The sequence below is a fragment of the Arachis stenosperma genome, chromosome 8 (assembly GCF_014773155.1).
Source record: "Arachis stenosperma cultivar V10309 chromosome 8, arast.V10309.gnm1.PFL2, whole genome shotgun sequence".
Classification (NCBI taxonomy): Eukaryota; Viridiplantae; Streptophyta; class Magnoliopsida; order Fabales; family Fabaceae; genus Arachis; species Arachis stenosperma.
In genome coordinates, this window is record NC_080384.1 from 48,327,360 (window position 1) to 48,348,310 (window position 20,951).

At 37.0% G+C, this 20,951-nt stretch overlaps 2 protein-coding genes across 6 annotated transcripts; both read right to left on the bottom strand.

The window, feature by feature from the left end:
* Window positions 1-987: 987 nt before the first annotated feature.
* On the bottom strand, window positions 988-19,006 carry LOC130944788 (putative EG45-like domain containing protein 1). 5 transcript variants are annotated; one of them, XM_057873322.1, is made up of 4 exons: window positions 13,048-13,121; window positions 2,218-2,369; window positions 1,847-2,141; window positions 988-1,195 (listed from the first exon to the last, which is right to left on the bottom strand). In XM_057873322.1, the coding sequence occupies exons 2-4, from the start codon at window positions 2,351-2,353 to the stop codon at window positions 1,189-1,191; spliced, it is 438 nt and encodes a 145-aa protein (XP_057729305.1). In that variant the 5' UTR covers window positions 2,354-2,369; window positions 13,048-13,121; the 3' UTR covers window positions 988-1,188. The 5 variants fall into 5 exon arrangements, with proteins under 5 accessions (XP_057729305.1, XP_057729306.1, XP_057729304.1 ...); XM_057873321.1 differs by having other exon boundaries at window positions 991-1,195; window positions 1,847-2,147; window positions 13,048-13,112; XM_057873319.1 differs by lacking the exon at window positions 13,048-13,121 and adding an exon at window positions 18,930-19,006 and having other exon boundaries at window positions 992-1,195; window positions 1,847-2,147.
* Window positions 9,175-10,720, bottom strand: LOC130944787 (uncharacterized). Its single transcript, XM_057873318.1, has 2 exons — window positions 10,404-10,720; window positions 9,175-10,305 (listed from the first exon to the last, which is right to left on the bottom strand). The coding sequence occupies exon 2, from the start codon at window positions 10,301-10,303 to the stop codon at window positions 9,302-9,304; it is 1,002 nt and encodes a 333-aa protein (XP_057729301.1). The 5' UTR covers window positions 10,304-10,305; window positions 10,404-10,720; the 3' UTR covers window positions 9,175-9,301.
* Window positions 19,007-20,951: the final 1,945 nt, after the last annotated feature.

Below are 20,951 nucleotides of genomic sequence, written 5' to 3' on the forward strand. Positions count from 1 at the left end.
GCTGTTAAAAGAAAAAATGGAAAATGAAGTTGAAAAATTAAAAAGATATTTAGAAACAACAGAAAGTGTAGAAACAAAAGAAGTTTTTGAGGATTTAAGAAATTATATTAAAGAAAAAGACAAACAGATAAAAGATTTTATATACAATAATCCATGCAAAAAAGAATATTATAAACTAAAACAAGATTGAAAAATCAGAATTATAAATACTAGTAATACGGTCAATACTTTTTATTATGAATTGGCAAATTATTCGAAGAGTTAATAAAAATTTCGAAAAAGAAATTAAAAGAAAAGACGCCTTTTAAAAATAGGTATCAGAGCCAAGTTAACGATTAAGGGTAATACTTTCTCTTTAAGCAACACTTTTAATGACACGCTTTTTCAGCCACAAAAGGACAAAAATCTGTACAGACACATCTGTACACTAGATGGCCCCTTTTGTTAAATAAGGGGTGAATAATTAGAATATGCAGTTATATACGAAATTTTATTTTTGTATATTGAATTATAAGTAGTAAAATTTTTAAAAATAATCTAAACTAAATGTTAAACATTGTTGTGGGTATTTATAAGACGTCAATAATATTTTTTTTTTATATAATTAAAATAATATTTTTTTACATTAAAATTATCCAATATCTAAAAATTTTAGCCGTTATATACTCTAGAAACTTGAGTTCATGGTTTCTTTCTGGTCACCATAATCATAAAAGCAACTCTGCAATTGGTCAACCAATTTTTTTTCTGGTATTTGAACCAAACTAACAATTACGACCAGCCCGTACGTAGCCGCAATTTTTGAAAAAAGGAGAAAAAAAATAAAAACAAATGTAAGTAAATGTTCAATTTTTTGTTCATAAAGTTGTAGACATCATTTTGTAAACACTTTTATCAATTTTTATTTGTACCGTAATTTGACAATATTTTTTTATTAGCTATTTTGACAATCATTAGTGGCATCAATCATGCATGCTTAGGATATTCAAATGTAAATTATAGCAGAAATAATTGGGATATTGCTTTATATATAGATAAACAAATGTATCTAAACATGTACGTTGCATTGACTTTGACAACATTTTTAGTAGTTGCATATGCATAATCCTTTTCTAATTAACAAAGATACCGTTATCTTATAACTAATAAAGGAATGGCAATTCTTTGATGCTAGTTTGTACCTTCGAATTAAACCCTGCAAAAAAGTTTACAAATAACAATTATAAATATTAAAGCTCCTATATACAATAATTTAGCGATACGTTAAAAATCACTTAAACCAATTATTTAAATAATTAAAAATTGATTAAAAATTTTTAAAATGTGAAAGAACGTTTTGTTCGAAAAGAACATTTAATCAACAAATTATAATACAATCAAACGAGATATATAAGAAAACTCCCTCCACTCATTAGACAAAAAGAAAACGAGTAGAGAAGCCTGAAGAACATAGAGTTTTTAATATCATATTTTTTAAAGCTAAAGCTAATAGAGTTTGTACCAAATACCAACCTTATCCCCCAAAAAAATCTTAGAGAAATCTTAAGTCATACATCATTATTAAATATTTGAATATTGAATTTCTACATCTAACCTTGAGATATTGCCAACAACTCAGCAAAACAAGATCAACACGGAACAAAGACATAGTAATACTAATACTAATATGGTGGTTAATTTAAATAAAAATATTTTTATATAAAAAATAATAATTAAAAGATTTATACGTATTAAAATAATAAAAATATTTATAAAATTGTACAGTATTTTTAACTATTATTTTTATATACGGAGTTTTTTATAATATTTAACCTAATTACTTAAAGATAAGGTTAATTGAACTAACTGTTGAAATTCAATGTTGATCAAAGAAGCAGAGGCATTTGCAATGGCCTGGAATGCAGTGGTGGAGAGGACCATGGAAGTTCCATCCCTGGAAGGCCTAGAGACCGTTGATTGTGCGCGATCGACGATCTTGATCTGGATCAACTGGCCAGGAATGCAGGTTCTAGGTGCGGCTGCACTGATGCACCTCACCTGATACTGCCTACCACATGCAGCACCATTGTCCCATATGCCTTCTCCTGCTGATGCAAACATGTTGCTCGATGGAAACTCTGATGCGTCTTTACCGTAACATGCTGTGGCTGACCACATACACCCATCAGATCCTTTTCATCATTAAAAAGGGAAATTAAATGGGAGAGTGGAACTTACGTAAAAAGGGAGGACCGTAGTGAGAAGCAGTGCCAACATCACAATGAGAGAAGTGAATGAAAATTGATAAGAAAAAAACGAGGGCCTGGAAGGATAGAAGATGAACAGAAACCTTGTGCTTGTGCATAGGCGGCATAGCTGATGAAATAATGCTGTGAAACCATTTAAGATATCAGTTATAGAATAATTGTTATCTCTGTATCTAGAAGCTAGAATTGTATATCAATAATTAATACTTCGTTTTTAACGTCAAGGAAGAGTAAAATAATAGGAGAGAATATAAATAAGGAGAATGCCGTAAAATGTCTTTTTGTAAATATATTTATGTGTTCCATTATTATTTGATGTATTAATGAATAGATTATTTTTGAATTTCTTAATAAACTAGAATAAAATCGAATTTTTTATAACAATAATAATAAACTTGTTCATACCCTGGCCCAATGTTAAGGGCCCAAGTCCAATCGAAAGGCCTGATCCAATAGATTAAGCCTAGCAAAGCACCCACCTCCATTCAAGAGGTCGGTGTCAACCCCGACTTGGTACGAAGAAGTCGGTTGTGAGATTAGCTGGCAGATAAATACTCATTCAAATGGGTAACCGCCCCTGAAATCTCTCTAACCACTTCATAAAGCCATATCTTAACCTCCCTAAGATAATGGGACGGTTATTATCCTAAAGATACGGCACTACTCCAACGGTGGTTATTGGCTCACCACTATAAGTACACTGACACACCTCAGGTATTCCTAAGTCCAATACTCTCTAAGACCTGCTTGCACCCTTGCTAACTTAAGCATCGGAGTGTCCTTGCAGGTACCACCCCCCATTCCCACGCGAGCACAAGTCGGAAGGAGTTTCCCGAGTTGCGGACACACCCGAAAATCACTTCCATCACACACTTGGGCCGCCAAACGCCGTCCGTATTATTAATCTCCGGTTACCTACCGTAACATTGGCGCCGTTGCCGGGGACCCGAGAGATCATTCAACGATGGCGGATAGATCCCACGAAGAAGGCCATGCGGAAATAGATTCTGAGCAAGAGAATCTAGACGTAGGCCATGGCAATGAAGACAATGATCAACACCGAGAGGGTACCTCCGGAGTAAAGAATCCGAAGGTAAATTCCTCAGATGGACGTGAATCAGAAAAAGGCGGACCGTCTCATGTAACCGAACTAATGAGTTTGGTTCATAGTCGCCTGGAACAATTGGAACAAGAGCGGGAGAGGCAAAAGGAAACCGAAAGGTACCTTAAAGAGGAGATGGAACGACGAAAAGAGTTAGAAAGAAAACTCTTACAGCTAGAATCCTCCCTCAAAAACTCCCGCGATGAAGGAGAAGATCGACTCCCGGGAGGAGAAGATCCCTTCAGTGAGGACATAATGAGGGCGAAAGTTCCAGGGAACTTTAAAAGCCCTGATATGGACCTCTATGATGGAACTACGGATCCAAAGCATCATCTTAGCAACTTCAAAAGTCGGATGTATCTGGCTGATGCCTCCGACGCTACGAGATGCAAGGCCTTCCCGACCACTTTATCGAAAGCAGCAATGAAGTGGTTCGATAGCCTCCCCCCGAGATCCATTACTAGTTTTGAAGACCTCTCAAGGAAATTCTTGATGAGGTTCTCAATTCAGAAGGATAAAGTAAAACATGCACCGAGCCTCCTGGGAGTGAAACAGGAGGTCGGAGAGTCTTTACGAGCCTATATGGAAAGGTTCAATAAGGCATGTTTAGAAATCCAAGACCTGCCCACAGAGGCAGTAATAATGGGGTTAGTCAATGGACTTAGAGAAGGCCCCTTCTCACAGTCCATATCCAAAAGACACCCCGTTTCTCTGAGTGATGTACAAGAAAGGGCTGAAAAGTACATCAACATGGAAGAGAATGCAAAGTTAAGAGACCCGAGTTCACGACCTGGACCTGCTCCCTCCTCTAGAGAGAGGGAAAGGGAAGTCAGGAAGAAGGAAGAACCCGGTCTCGAAAGGCCCAGAAAGTATCACTCTTATACTCCTCTAAAGACTTCTATAGTGGATGTATACAGAGAGATCTGCAACACTGAAAGGCTGCCACCCCCAAGACCTATTAAAAATAAAAAAGGGGGAAGTCGCAGCGAATATTGCGAGTACCATAAGATATATGGTCACTCCACCAACGACTGTTACGACCTCAAAAATGTGATAGAAAAGCTGGCTAGAGAAGGTCGGCTTGATAGATATCTCATGGAGAGGTCGGACACCCATGGAAAGAGAAAGCGAGATGACATGGACAGAAGAGATCCGCCACCACAGACCCCTGAGAGGCACATCCACATGATCTCAGGAGGATTTGCGGGAGGTGGAGTCACCAAATCTTCTCGCAAAAGACATCTCAAAAGAGTCTATCAGGTCGGGGATGAGACGCCCGACCTCCCCACAATATCATTCACAAAAGAGGATGGGCAAGGGATAATCCCCGGGCACGACGATCCCGTGGTGATAACCATGATCCTAGCCAACGCCAACCTCCACAGAACCCTAGTAGACCAAGGGAGCTCGGCGGACATCCTATTCAAGCCCGCCTTCGACAAACTAGGGTTAGACGAGAAAGAGCTGAGAGCCTACCCCGACACCCTATATGGGTTAGGGGATACGCCAATAAAGCCACTAGGATTTTTACCCCTTCACACAACTTTTGGAAAAGGGGAAAAATCGAGAACTCTAAGCATAGACTTCATAGTCATCGATGAAGGGTCAGCCTACAATGCCCTAATTGGCAGGACTACCCTTAATCGTCTTGGAGCAGTGGTATCAACTCCTCACCTCTGCATGAAATTCCCAACTCCAGGAGGAATAGCCACGGTGAGGGGAGATCAAAATTGGCAAGGAAGTGCTATAATGAAAGTCTGAATCTGAGAGGGAAGGGCAAAGAAGTCCACACCATAGAGCTAGGCGGCACAAGAACCAGAGAAGAGCTACGACCTCAACCGGGGGGAAAAATCGAGGAGATACAAATCGGGGAGGAGGAAGGAAAGAATACCTACATAGGAGCCAACCTAGGGGAAACCCTGAAACAAAGGTTGGGTGAACTCCTAAGAGCCAATTCCGACCTCTTCGCCTGGAAGGCCTCCGACATGCCCGGGATTGATTCCGAGCTCATGTCCCATAGGCTCTCGGTTTATCCAGGATCCCGACCTGTACAGCAAAGAAGGCGCAAACTCAGCCCAGAGAGGGCCTCCATAGTAGAAGAGCAAGTACAGGCGCTCCTGGAAGCCGGCTTTATCAGAGAGGTCAAATACCCAACATGGCTAGCAAATGTGGTGCTAGTCAAAAAGCAAAATGGTAAATGGAGAATGTGCGTCGACTACACCGACTTGAATAAGGCCTGTCCTAAGGACCCTTATCCTCTACCGAGTATTGACACCCTGGTAGACTCCAGCTCAGGGTACCAATACTTATCATTCATGGACGCCTACTCGGGATATAGCCAAATCCCGATGCATGAACCCGACCAAGAGAAAACATCGTTCATCACACCAAAAGCCAACTATTGTTACGTGGTCATGCCATTCGGATTAAAGAATGCAGGAGCCACGTACCAAAGGCTGATGAACAAAGTGTTTTCCCCCCATCTAGGGAGCTTAATGGAGGTGTACGTCGACAACATGTTAGTAAAAACCAAGCAAGAAGTCGACCTCTTAACCGACCTCTCACAAGTCTTCAACACTATAAGGTTGCATGGGATGAGACTAAATCCCGCAAAATGCGCCTTCGCAGTAGAAGCAGGAAAATTTCTAGGGTTCATGCTAACACAAAGAGGGATTGAGGCCAATCCCGACAAGTGCAGAGCCATCCTAGAAATGAAAAGTCCGACTTGTTTGAGAGAGGTTCAACAGCTCAACGGCCGACTTGCAGCCCTCTCCAGGTTTTTGGCAGGATCAGCACTAAAATCCCTTCCATTATTCTCCCTATTAAGGAAGGGATGCCAGTTTGAATGGACTCCGGAATGTGAGGAGGCGTTCCAAGAGTTCAAAAAATTCTTGAGCCAACCTCCCATCTTAACCCGACCAGCACCGGGAAAAGACCTCGTCCTATACTTATCCGTCGCAAACAGGGCTGTCTCATCAGCCCTGATCAGAGAAGACGAGGTCGGGCAACACCCGGTCTATTTTACCAGCAAGGTTCTACAAGGTCCTGAACTAAGGTACCACAAACTAGAGAAGTTTGCTTACTCCTTAGTAATAGCCTCAAGAAGGCTAAGACCTTACTTCCAGGCTCACACAATAAGAGTCCGTACGAACCAGCCCATGAAGCAAATCCTTCAAAAGACGGATGTTGCAGGGAGAATGGTTCAATGGGCGATAGAGCTCTCCGAGTTCGATTTGAGATACGAAACTCGGACTGCAATTAAAGCCCAGTGCCTCGCCGACTTCATCGCAGAATACGCAGGTGAACAAGAGGAAAAACCAACTACATGGGAACTCTATGTAGACGGGTCCTCCAACAAAACAGGGAGCGGCGCAGGCATAATATTGGTAGATGGAAAAGGAACCCAGTTAGAGGTCTCCTTAAAATTTGAATTTCCAGCTTCAAACAATCAGGCAGAATATGAAGCCTTGATTGCAGGATTAAAGCTAGCAGAAGAAGTTGGCGCCACAAAGGTGACAATCTATAGCGACTCACAAGTGGTGACTTCCCAAATAAGTGGGGAATATCAGGCAAAGGACCCCAATATGAAGAATACTTGGAAAAAACCTTGGAACACCTTGGGCACTTTGCGGAAACCGAGATCAAACACATAACTCGGGATCTAAATAGCAGAGCTGACGCCCTGTCCAAGTTAGCAAGTACCAAACCCGGAGGGAACAACAGAAGCCTGATTCAAGAGACCCTACAAGAGCCCTCGGTATCAAAAGCAGAAGATGAACGAGAGGTTCTTGAGGTAGTCGGCCTAAACCTCGGATGGATGAATCCCTTAGTCGAATACCTAAAATTCGACATCCTCCCCAAAGAGGAGAAAGAGGCTAAAAAGATCCGAAGGGAAGCACAACATTATACTTTGGTGAGAAATGTCCTTTACAGAAGAGGGATATCAACACCATTGCTGAAGTGCGTACCGACCTCAAGAACCACCGAGGTGTTGGAAGAAGTACACAATGGGATTTGCGGAAACCATCTCGGAGCAAGGTCGCTAGCCATAAAAGTAATCCGAGCAGGATTCTATTGGCCGACCTTGCAGAAAGATGCTACCGACTTTGTGAAAAAATGCCAGCCATGCTAGATGCATGCAAATTTCCACGTAGCTCCACCAGAAGAGCTCATTAGTATAACTTCCCCCTGGCCCTTTGCAAAATGGGGGATGGACCTGTTAGGTCCTTTTCCCCAAGCACCAGGGCAAGTTAAATACTTAATCGTGGGAATAGATTACTTCACAAAGTGGATAGAAGCAGAACCATTAGCCACTATCACTGCTCAAAGAAGTCGCAGGTTCCTCTACAAAAACATCATCACAAGGTATGGGATACCTTATTCCATCACCACAGATAATGGAACCCAATTCACCGACGCCACCTTCAGAAACCTGGTAGCCAGCATGAAAATCAAGCATCAATTCACCTCGGTAGAACACCCACAAGCCAATGGGCAAGCCGAGGCAGCTAACAAGGTCATACTGGCAGGTTTGAAGAAAAGATTACAGGAAGCAAAGGGAGCTTGGGCCGAAGAGCTCCCTCAAGTACTGTGGGCTTATAGGACAACTCCCCAATCCGCCACAGGAGAAACACCTTTTCGACTAGTGTACGGCGTAGAAGCCATGATTCCCATAGAAATCAGTGAGCAAAGCCCAAGAGTAATTCTCCATGATGAGGTCGGAAATGTACAGGGGCACAAAGAGGAGCTCGACTTGCTCCCCGAAGTCCGAGAGAACGCCCAGATAAGAGAAGCAGCATTAAAGCAAAGAATGGCTACCAGATACAACAAAAAAGTCATTCGAAGAACATTTGCTGAAGACGACTTGGTCCTAATCAGAAACGACATTGGAGTCAACAAGTCGGGGGAAGGAAAGCTCGCCGCCAATTGGAAAGGGCCATACAAAATCAAAGAAGTGTTAGGGAAAGGTTATTATAAAGTAACCGACCTGGATGGCACTGAGTTACCAAGGTCGTGGCATGCTTGTAATATGAAAAGGTACTACAGCTAGAAGCGAACTCTACTCCCTGATGTACTCTTTTCCCAGCTTCATGATTTTTTCCCAAAAAAGGGTTTTTTCTGGAGAGGGGTTTTTAACGAGGCATCATAGTAGAGGCTAAGGGAAATATACTGTCAAGACCCTTAGTAGCAAAAAGGTACCTTCCCGATTAATAAAGATCTTTTTCATTAATATATTTCTCTTAAATATCCTTCTCTATTTTTATATAAGTCTTTCTACGAAACGCGCCGACTTAAGCTCGACAAAGCGTGAAAATCCCATGAATCGGCCTAGATGGTCGTCAGGATAAAACGACGAGGTACAAGTCGGTGTAAAGAGGTTATACAAGTCGATCGTAAAAACTCGTGAACTAACACGACTCATAAGTCGGAAAGTGATCCCGAGTAGAGAAACTCGGAAAGCTTCGATCCACAGATCGGAACATAACACCGAGTAGAAGAAAAACGCATCGCAAAAATAACCTAAGTCATAAAACTCACCAAAGCAAAGTTGAGTATAAAGGATAAACAAAAGAGATTGAGAAACCTAGAAGAAGTTTAAAGGTTGCATACGAGCCTTTGCACGAAAAGGCTCGAGAAAACAATGCAAGCTAACAAAAGGTTTTTTCCGAAAAGATCAAACATATCCAAAACAGAAAAGCATGCATACGCGCAAAGTAACTTAAACCCTTATTCAAAAAGGGGCACCCACTTTGATTAGAAAACCCTTATCCAAAAAAGGAAATTTATTTTGTTTAAACCCTTATCCCAAAAAAGGGCAACAAACAGAATACTTTGTTTACGGCCTCAAAAGGCCAAGAAGCAAATTGTTCAAACACCACCAGCAAATAAATAGAAGTTTAAAAAAGGGGGGACCCACAGGCCGGGCCCCCATATAACCATAAAATTAAAGAAGTCATTTTTTGGAATCACCACCACCATGAGGAACATCACCAGGGCTGGAAGGAGGAGCTAAAGAGGAAGTCGGAGCAGGAGTAGAAGAACTCGGAGCATCTTTGGAATGAGGAGGAGACTCTATAATCCTCTGCCCCCGAGTCTTTAGGTCTGACTCTGAAAGGACCTCGGGAACAGGAGGATCAACAATGGCGCCATCAATCACCACTTTGTCAGGATGTAATGGAGAAAGATCCAAGTCGGGGGCTATAACCCTGACCTGCTCTAGGAAAATTCTCCAAGACTCCTCGGCGCCATCGGCGATAGAGTCCTCCAAGTCAGCATAAGCAGTCCGAGAGTTCAGCAAATCCTTCTTCACCTCCACCATATCTTTAAATAGGCTTTGGTAACTCTCCTGGGCTGCCTTCCTTAAATTTACCTCCATAGTACATTGGGCTCGCAGCTCGCTCTCCTTCTTCCGGAGGTCGTCTCTCTCCTTCCTTAACTTATCCCTCTCCTCCTTTAACTCCTTCTGATGTTTTTCAAACATAAGAAGCCTCTCCTCCAGCTCCTCGACCTTTGGGGAAGTCCCCAGAGAGCTAAGAGGAGTCTTCTCAAACATGTCCAAAAGTTTGCCACAAACTCCCGCCGCCCTAAAACTTTCTTCGGTCAGAGTGGCAAGGTGTTTCCGAACAGAAACATCATCCATATTGATAAGTGGATAGATGTTCTTTCGGACGAAGGCAAGAGCCTCCGCCCTAACACCACCTTCCCAAGAAGGGCCAGACTCTGAAGTCTTGCGCTTCTTACTCTCTGGCTCGGAGAACGGTTGGGCAGAAGGGAGTGGTCGAGCCAAATTTGAGGAGGAGGAAATAACAATAGGCTGAGAGGGAGTACCCACATTTCTAGGAGGAGGAGGAGGAGGAGGAGAGACGACCGCCTTGGAACCCCCGGACCTGGCTCGAGACTTTGCCTTGGCTTCCTGCACCCTCTGGTAGGACTCTTGAGCATTTTTCTTTGCCATATCTACAAAAGAAACAACCAAGTTACAAGTCGGTAAAATACAAGTCGGTAAAATACAAGTCGGTGAAATACAACTCGGAAATAGGAAATGCATGCGCTACCTATGCAAGATTGAACAAATACCGACGTCCCCTGGAGGATTTTTCTCGTATCCAAGTATGGGGCCTTCCCCCATGCTTCTCGGAAAAACCCTACAATGGCCGCCTTCACCTCGTCTAGGTCATCTAGACCAATTTTTTCACAAGGGGTGGCCGGCAGCCAATAAAGGGGAAAGCGGGGGGATGAATGCTCGTCCAGAAAAAAGGGGTGGTGACCCTCTACAGCTTGAACCTTGAAGAAGAAGTTTTTGAAGTCGTGGAAGGATTCATCAAAAAGGGTGAAAATCCTCCGACCTTGAATGGCTCGGAAGGATACCCATTGTTGCTTATTATTTAGCCCACTAAAGGGCTTAGTCATATGGAAAAGATAAAGAAGATTCTCAAGGAAGTCGGGAAGTCCAGAGCGTGGCTTATAAACTGGTAGATCTTCAAGAAACCCCAGGAATTGGGATGGAGTTGAGTAGGGGCAACCTTACAGTGGTGCAGAACGGATATCTCAAATCCGAGAAAGGAAGAAAAACACCCAAACGGGTGATCATGCATTCATACATAAAGAAAAAGTGAGGGGTCGCCTCATCAACTCTCCCAAAGCAGACCCGGTCTTCAGGACCCGGGATTATCAATTCATATTTGGGCTCGTCCTCGTCCGAAGTACAGAGCCTATGGTGAGTACGAAGGTGGTGACGAACTCAGCGTCGACCAACGGTTCCTCCCCAAGGACCGTATCGTCAACCCACTGAGAAAGAATGTCTACAGAAGCCATTTTTTATGTAAAGAAAAGTGGCAGAAAACCTACAAAAGGGAAAAAGGAAAAAAGAAAATCAAAAAACAAGGCCACTAAGAAGAAAGATTCGAAACTAGAATCTACGGGTCAACCTATCTACTCGCCAAACAAATCATGCAAACAAAAATGACATGGGAAAAGCAGAACTAACCTTTAGCCGAAAATGAAGGTTGGAGAGAACTGAAGTCTTCAAACACAAGAATGCAACACAAATAGGATAAGGAGAAGTTTGAAAGATTGCAGAAACGGAAAATGGAAAGAGAGGGAAAGTATTTATAAATAGGCTAAGGGGCATAATGGTAAAAACGAGGCAGTCATTAATGCGACTGCACCGTTACCAAAGTCCTCAATCCCTAAATGATCCCTCAACGGACACGACGCTTGAATTGACGTAACTGTCAGAAACCAAAAGTCGCGAAAATCACGTCGGTTCTCACCATCCGTATTCTTTCAAACAAGTCGACTACGAACCCGAGTTGAATACTTGAACCCAAACTTTAAAGAAAATTTGGGCTCAAGTAGGGGCACTGTTCATACCCTGGCCCAATGTTAAGGGCCCAGGTCCAATCGAAAGGCCTGATCCAATAGATTAAGCCTAGCAAAGCACCCACCTCCATTCAAGAGGTCGGTGTCAACCCCGACTTGGTACGAAGAAGTCGGTTGTGAGATTAGCTGGCAGATAAATACTCATTCAAATGGGTAACCGCCCCTGAAATCTCTCTAACCACTTCATAAAGCCATATCTTAACCTCCCTAAGATAATGGGACGGTTATTATCCTAAAGATACGGCACTACTCCAACGGTGGTTATTGACTCACCACTATAAGTACACTGACACACCTCAGGTATTCCTAAGTTCAATACTCTCTAAGACCTGCTTGCACCCTTGCTAACTTAAGCATCGGAGTGTCCTTGCAGGTACCACCCCCCATTCCCACGCGAGCACAAGTCGGAAGGAGTTTCCCGAGTTGCGGACACACCCGAAAATCACTTCCATCACACACTTGGGCCGCCAAACGCCGTCCGTATTATTAATCTCCGGTTACCTACCGTAACAAAACTCAATTATAATCAGATTGGTCGAACTAACCAATTTACATAATTCATTGAACTATGGATTTTTTTAAAAACAAATATTAGGGATATATTTATCTTTTTATTAAAAAAATTTAAATATGATTCGATTTAAATTGTGTAAATCGATCGGATCAAATCGGGTCTAATAATTATAATGCGGATAATTAAATTTATTACAGTTGTTATAATAAACCGATTTTGTTCTAGTTTATTAAAAAATAAATTATTAACCGATTTAATAAGGATGTCCAATAATATCATAATACATCTAAATGTTTAAAAAAAAGATATTTTTAATATTTTTATAGAAGTGATCTCCTATAAATAATTAAGTATAGCTGTTTCGAAAGAAATTTGTTACAATAGGCTTTTTGCATTTTCTTCTAGTGGCTAACTATTTGTATTTGCCAATTTCTTACTTTATTATGTGTTTTGTTGTCTTTCGAATTTAGTTGTTTTTCAGTTTTTCCCGTGTTTTCTTGAAAAATTTCATATCTAAATTATTATTATTCCTAATTTTATTTTAAATCAATACATTTTTAAAGAAAAAATTGTCGTCTTATTTCTTATTTAAATTTAATATTGTAAAAATCGAACTTGATATATATTTTAAAAATCGTATCGAATTAATCGATGCTAAATCAATGGTGTTATATGATTAAGTCATCTTAATATTAAGTTCAACAAAATTGATCTAATGATAATTTATTAACATGATAAAACTAATTAAAAAAAATAAAAATACATAAACAACTTGATTAAACTTAATTTAAAAAATAACTTACCGTTTGTAGCATTTTCTCAATAAACCATAATGCTACTTCAAACAAAGCATACAGATAGCCATCTAAGTATATCACCTGTCATGCCTTTTTTTTATTGTGTATCTAATTAAATCATGAATGTGTATCAATTTTATTAATTAAATAATAAAAAACTGATATATGAATATATCTAAAAGCTACAACCAATTTATTAGACAGTGGTTGTTTACAGAGACAGGACACTGATACAGGAATATAAAAATATAAAATTGTGTTTAGCAAAAGAGATATAAAAAGAGACAATGTGTCTAAAAATACTAAATTAATGTATTTGTATCTATCCTGATAAAAAGGATACGGAGACACTAACAAAAAACACAACTTATTTTTTATTTTTTTCATTATTTTTGTTAATTTTTTATAAATATATTTTTTATTATTATATTTTTCATCTCAAATTTTTTTAATGAAAAAAATGAGAATAAATTAAATTTTTTTTAATTTATTTTAATTTATCAACAAACAGAATACAAAAATATAAAATTTTGTATTTTTGTCCATTAATATCTTATCTCATTCTATTCTTAAAAATAAATATAACCTTATAAAAATGACGGATTCGAATGTGCTCTTCGGTTAAAAAAAACTGTGAAGTCTAAGATTTTCACATTCCTTCCGTGACCCACCTGTCTCAACTCTCAACTAAAAACAAAGTCAACCCTAAAAGAAGGTCAAAGAATTTGTCGGCCAATTCAATGCCAACCAGGCAACCATTACGGACACCATTATTCAAGCCAATCACATGTATCCCTTTTTAATAAGGAATGAATTTCAATATGGATTTGGACCCTACCCTAACCCTACCCGCGAGTTGAAAATTTCATTAAAATTTTACCCTATTTTATTCGCGAGTTGAGAATCTCTCAACTCTAATCCTACCCGTACCCTAAAATTCTAAATCCTACCCTACCCTACTCTACCCGCAGAAATATCAAATTTTTTCAAAATAAATATAAAATTCAATTATTTCGAATTTTATACGTATTAATAACATAAAAAATAAAAAACTAATGCTCTAAATTATTAAATTAACTAACTAATTTAGTGGTTGCTTATTTATTATAAGTCATTACATAAAAAAGGTTGTGGGTTCAAGTCTCACTTCCTTCACTATATAGAGAAATTTTTATAAAATATGTGTTATATGTGAGGTGCGGATAGGGTAGGGTACGGGTTACCCTACCCTACCCGCAGGCATATCCGGACCGTACCCTACCCTATCCGAACGGGTTGGACCGGATTGGGTACCCGCGGGTAGGGTATGAATTGCCAGCCTTACCCTTAAAGTGCAGATAGCAAAATCCTTATAATTTTTAAAGTAATTAGTTCTGTTATGCAAATTAAAATTATATAAAATTAAAAACTTTGTTTGCATATATAAGATAAATTAAAGAATTTTAAAAATTTATTAAAATAATATTTTTATATAAAATTAAAGTTCTGGTTGCTTTTTTTACAATTAAATTTTTAGCATCCTAAGATTGTCAAACAGTATAAAAGGAAAAAAAAATCTCCGTTAAATTATCTTGCAAAAGAATTGCCTTGAAGTAAGCAAGGATAGGCGTATATAATGCAGCAATTTAAGGACATACTTTCAACTAGAAAAAGAAAATTAGGCACACAATAATCAATTATCCAATTCAAAATACTTATGCAAAGGACAAATTTTAGTATAGTTTTCTTTAGGGTGTTCACCATCCAAATCAATTCAATTAAAACAATTAGTCACCAAAAAAATTCAATTAAAACAATTCATGTAATTTACAGTAATTAATTTTTTTTTACTAAAAACATTGGCCACCTAACATTATTTGAACTAGAAAAAGGTCAAACCCAAAATGAGTTAGATTGAATTGAGTTTTGTTGCTAAGTGCTAACAAATTGTATATATTGGATTGAATTTTGAGAATTAAAGCAATTATATTCAATCCAAACTGAATTATATGATATAATTATTAGGTAAAATATATTTTTCTAGCTCTAAAGCTTCCGAAAATTTTAAATATGTTTCGGTTATAATTTTAGATATTAAAGTATTTTTAAAATTTTTCAAAAACTTTAGAAATCGAAAAATATTTTTTAACCTATCATTATTTTAGCATGAAACTTATATTAATTAAACTTAGTCTCACATTTTATCTTCTAAACCTTAATTAAAATTTTAATTTATTTAAAAAAAATGATCAAGCCGATTTTGCTGTCCTTTGGATTGAATTAAATTCGATTAAAAGTTTTAAATAATATATATTTTTTTAACTTAAAAAACAATTCAAATCACACCACAAAAGTTTCCACTTTCCGGCTATGTCCCCTAATACTAGGAAGGGGACGGATTTGGTGTGCCGAACCGCTTTGGCACACCAATGCACATGATGTTTATGTTTGGCTGATTGGTGCGTCATTTGAGGATGGCCGTCGGATCTCTCTGTTTTTTTAATCCAATGGTACAGATTATTCTTTCTCTTTCCTCCTATGATTGGTTAGTAGTGTAGGTGTGTCAGAGAGATTAGTTTACAAATTTAACTTTGTAGGTGGTTATTTTTGTTACAATTAAAAATTAGTTGGGTTTATATAGAATTAATTTATCATGTTTTAAGAATTAAATTAATGGCTGTTTAGTGAGTCTGTTTATTATTAACCCGGGACAAATATTATTACGTTGAAATAAAATGTTGGTGATTATCAATTAATATTAAATTATTTTTAATTTCTAAAATTTTTTGTGTATAAAACTTATATTTACCGTCCAAGACTATAATATCAATACTTTTAAAGGAAAAAAAATCTATTATGTTTTTTTAGTTTTTACAGATTAAAATTTTATTGTATTTTTTTATATTAGTAGATTATAGGATAAGTATGTTTTGGTCCCTCCGTTGAGGTCGGAATCGAACCCGTCCCCGATGTATATTTTGATTTAAAATCGTCCTTAACGTGTTTTTTTCGTATTAAAATCGTCTTTTTTAATTTTTATTCCTAAATTACCCTTCCTTTTTAATAAAAAAAAAAAAAAAAAAACACACACACACAGACCCCACCCCCCCCCCCCCCTCCCCACCCTCACCCACCCTCACCCTCACCTCCCCTCCCCTTCCCTTCCCTTCCCTTCCCTTCCCGTCTCCCTTCCACCACCATCCACCCCCCACCCCACCTCACCCCCGGTAACACACACACACACAGTCCCCACCCCCCCTCCCTCCCCTCGTCTCCCTTTCCCCCCTCCCCCACCCCGTCTCCTCTTCCCACCCCCACCCCCGTCTCCTTCCCGCCCCCACCCACCCCCGGTCTCCTCTCCCGTCTCCCTTTCTGCCACCCCCACCCTACCCTACCCCCGGTCTCCCCTTCCCCCCTCCCCCACCCCCGGTCTCCCCTTCCACCACCATCCACCCAACCCTCACAACCACAACCACAACCACCAAAACCACCAACCACCACCACCAAGACCACCAAAAAGCAGGAAACAACACCACAACCACAACCACAACCACCACCAACCACCACCCCACCAAACAGAACAGAACAAACCAAACAAAAAAAACAAAAAAGCAGAAACAAGGCGTGAGGCAGCAGAAGCGAGGCGGAGGCGGCGATGTGAGGCGGCGAGGCGGAGGCGGCGAGGCGTGAGGTGGCAGAAGGGAGACGGGAGGGAGACCGGGGGTGTGGGGGTGGGGGAGACCGGGGTGGGTGGGGGAAGGGGAGACGGGAAGGGGAGGGTGAGGGTGTGAGGGTGGGGGTGGGGTGTGGGGGAAAAAATTAAGTGATCACCTCAAAACATAAACAAAGAAATATAATAGAAAGCAAAAATAGATTATAAAGAATAGAGAGCAAAAAAAAAATAAAAAATAACCCTACTTTATATGAATTTGTAAAAAGAACCCAGGAAAAACATTAAATTTTATTTTGGCGCTTCCTGGCTCACCGATGCGCCAAACACCAAAATGGCGTTTTGGTGCGCTAACTGGGGCAGCGTACCGAATCCGTCCCCTACTAGGAAAAGGGTATTTAACAAGTGAAGTATGAATTGGACAAATCGCCTATTGTTTTGTGTCGTTGGAAAATTCTATTTGATCTCTAACGGCATATATATGCTAACAAAAGATGCAGCCGTCTTCTAGAGTAATCGAAAACTGAGCTGTAGTCTTTTCTTTAATTTATTTAAGACAAAAAAAAAAACTGAGTTGTTGTTCTTTTCAACAAATATGGTTAATGATTTAAAATACATTGACATAGTCTAAATTAAATTAAAGATCTTAAATGCAGGCAACGGCCCGCTTGTAGTTGGAAGTTGAGACCTGCATGCATGCCACCACTCTTATTATCAAATCGAAAATATTTGATAATAAAAAAATTAATAAAAAATAATTATAATTTATTTATTTAATATTTATTAATTTTAACAATAATTAATAAAAATTAAATAAAATAAGTTTTGACTTTTTTTTATTTTTCTAACATTATCGTTTCTAAATATACCTAATACTATAATTACTTAATTAGCATGAGTTTAATTAATATGTGTTTTACAAGAATAAGTAAAATTTAAGGGTTAAGTACGATTTTGGTTCCTACTATAGAAATCGAAAATTTATTTTGTTTCTAATCTTTTTTTCGCTATAAAATAGTCTCAAAGATTTTAATTTGTTTTAAAATCATTCTTTTTATCAAATTTTTTATTTTTATTATTAAATTATTCCTAACTAAAAAAATTATAAAATTAAAAAAAAAGAAAAAAAAGAAAGGGACGAGGGGGGAGAAAGAGAATTGGGGACGGGGTTATTTCCAGAGAAGAGGGAAAAGAAAAAGAAGGAGAAAAGAAAAGGTCGCCGTCGCCGAAGCTGCTCTACGGGCGCCGCCGCCTTCGCCACAGCCGCTCCTCCTTTCTAATGTATTTATTGTGTATTTATTAATATAAAAGATTTAAAAATTTCTACTAACAATAACCTTAATATATGCGCTAAGAAGGATACCTCATAGGTCATAGCTAAACCCAATTAGTATTATTAGCACAATAAAGTATCAGAGAGAACATTAGTTAAAAAAAGAAAAAGATTTATAAAGAAATCAATGTAAGAGTCATGAAACTAAAACTAAAAGTTTAAAGATTTATTTTTATATTATATGTTTTTTTTATGTTGAATTTTTTTTTTATTTTGGATAAAAGGTCAAAAATATATATCAAAATAAGTCAAACATAAATTTTTAGGTAATAAAAATTCTAATATTATGTCATAAAACTATTTATTTATAAAATTTAAATTAATAAAAAATATATAAATAATTATATTTGTAATGTAGGTAAGATAAAATTATAAAATTAACCAAAACTGGCATAATTTAATGTAGAAAAAAAAGCATAAAATTATCTCTAACATAGTTTTTATTTGGTTTTAACAGCAGTTTTAAATTGCCTCTAAATAATTTTGCGACACATGACCAACCGCAGCCGAATGAGGTGTTATTAAATTGTTTGTTGGTGATTTTCAGCGATTGCTGAAATAACTGCCACAAAATGATCCAAAAGGTCCATAAAATTACAAAATATATATTAATTAATATATATAATTGGTTGAACTACCTTAATTGAACCTCAATTCAATAGAATTTTTAAATATTTAAACTTTTTAGTTTTATATATAAGTTGGTGAATAACCGGTATAATTTTCCTGTGCTTGATTCATTGACACATATATGTATTTTATATTTTCATCCGTACATATATATGTATCGTTTTTTCTATGCTTAATTTCGTTGATACAATATCTATTCTATATTTTCATCATCATACAATAAAGAGAAGATATATATGATACATTCATTTAAAAAAAAAAGAGCCCTACACGTACCTGATTATTGGTGGTTATGTATATGATGTGATGCCTTCAAATTTATGAGACTTGAGAGGAATACAATCAAATCGCCATTCACAAAATTTTCCATGAAGAACAAGGCATTAAATAGTAATGGATAGAATAGAAGGATAGTGATTCAAGGTTTATGAGAAGTAACTGAAAAGCAATTGACTCAATTAATTTTTGGTCATTTCTTGTGTTATTAGGTTAAATTCGGCGTAAAGAAACAATTAATGTATATGAACTCCCTACGTATTTTAAAAAGAACAAGTGTACACAATCAACCTCTTTTAACAAATGATTACTTATTGAACTCCTTTGAAGCAACCTTCTCGTCAATAAATAAAACATGAATTCTAATAGTCTACTATAATGGCTATGATGATTATATAAGTATTGTTAAAATTAAAATGATATTTTTTTATATTTTAGTAACATTTTTGTTTAAGTAACACTATTTAAAAAATGTTGTTTAACAATAAAAAATATATATTTTTTAATTTTAGCCATACTTTCTAAAATATTATAGTCATAGTAGTCATTGTAATATAATTATATTAAAATAATCCTAAATAAAAATAAAAATTTCATGTTACTAATTAATAACTATACTGTCAATAAATTAAAATATTAAATATTATTTATTAAATTTATTAAATATTGTTTCAAACTATAGACTTAGAGTTTGTTTGGGTGAGTTTTTAAAAAAAGATCTTTTATTGAGTTATCTTTTTTTAAAATATCTTATGAAAAAGTAAAAGTAATTTTATGAAAAAGTAAAAGTAATTTTATGTTTGAGTATCTCATGCAAAAAATCTTTTTATCTATCAATTATGTTTGGGTATAACAATATAAAAGTATTTTTTGTTTATTTATTACATGAAAAACATATTTTTTTTAAGAGAAAAAGATCTTAAAAAAAAAGATGTAAATAACAATTTCTCAAAAAAGATGTTTTTTTATTTTTCTAGTATTTTTACTTTTAGATGTTTTTTTATTTTTCTAGTATTTTTACTTTTACTATTAGAAATTTGCCAAACATATTAAAAATTAAAAAAATTTTATTAAAAAAACTTTTTTTTATCAAAATAATGGCACCCAAATAAATATTTAGCCACGAGAGAAAAAAAACATAAAAGGAAAAGCATGCTAAGAGATGAGAGAAAAGTTGGAGAAAATAAGAACTAAATTATTATTAAGGAGGAATCTTAGCCTCTCTAATACAGTAACAAATATCTAACTTTCTAACTTAACGAAGAAGCTTAGCTAATCCTAACAAACTTGGAACTAATAACTAAAATCAAATGTTGTCATCTGTCAACACTAAGCTAATAACAAATTATAAGCTTATATATATACACACTATATGTTAATAGCCCTCCTTAAACTAGCTCTGTACAAATTATACATACCTAATTTAGCACAAAGCTCTAAAAAGGGGTCCAAGATAAATTAATCTCCAAAAAAGTGTTTATACGGCTTGGCATCATCCAAAGAATTTTGACAAGTGCAAGAAGTAGTTCATAAGGGTGCTTGCTGGTATAGCATCCACTAGCCCAGAGTCTTTCAATAGGTCAATAGTGTACTTCTTTAATAGAGAGCTCTATTTTGTTTTCTTGCCACTTTCATGCCTAAAAAAATTTGAGATCTCTCAAATTTGAGCAATCTAATTTCTTCTTAAAATTTAGATTTCTTCTAAATAATCTCTTGCAAGGACTAAGTCATCTATGTATATGAGAATGCATGTGAATTCAGAATTAGTGGACTTTGTAAACAATGAATGGTCTATTGTCCCATCTGACTTGTATTTTGTTTTAAGATTCCATTTGTATTCGATTGCTTTCTTTCTCTTTGGCAATGTAGTGATCTTCTAGGTTTTGTTATCTTCTAATGCCTTCAATTATGATTTTATGGCATCTTTCTAGCAATCATAAATGATAATTTCTTCATAATTTGTTGATATTATGATGAAAAAATTTTTAGACACATTCTAATTAAGGCCGGCAAGTTTAAATA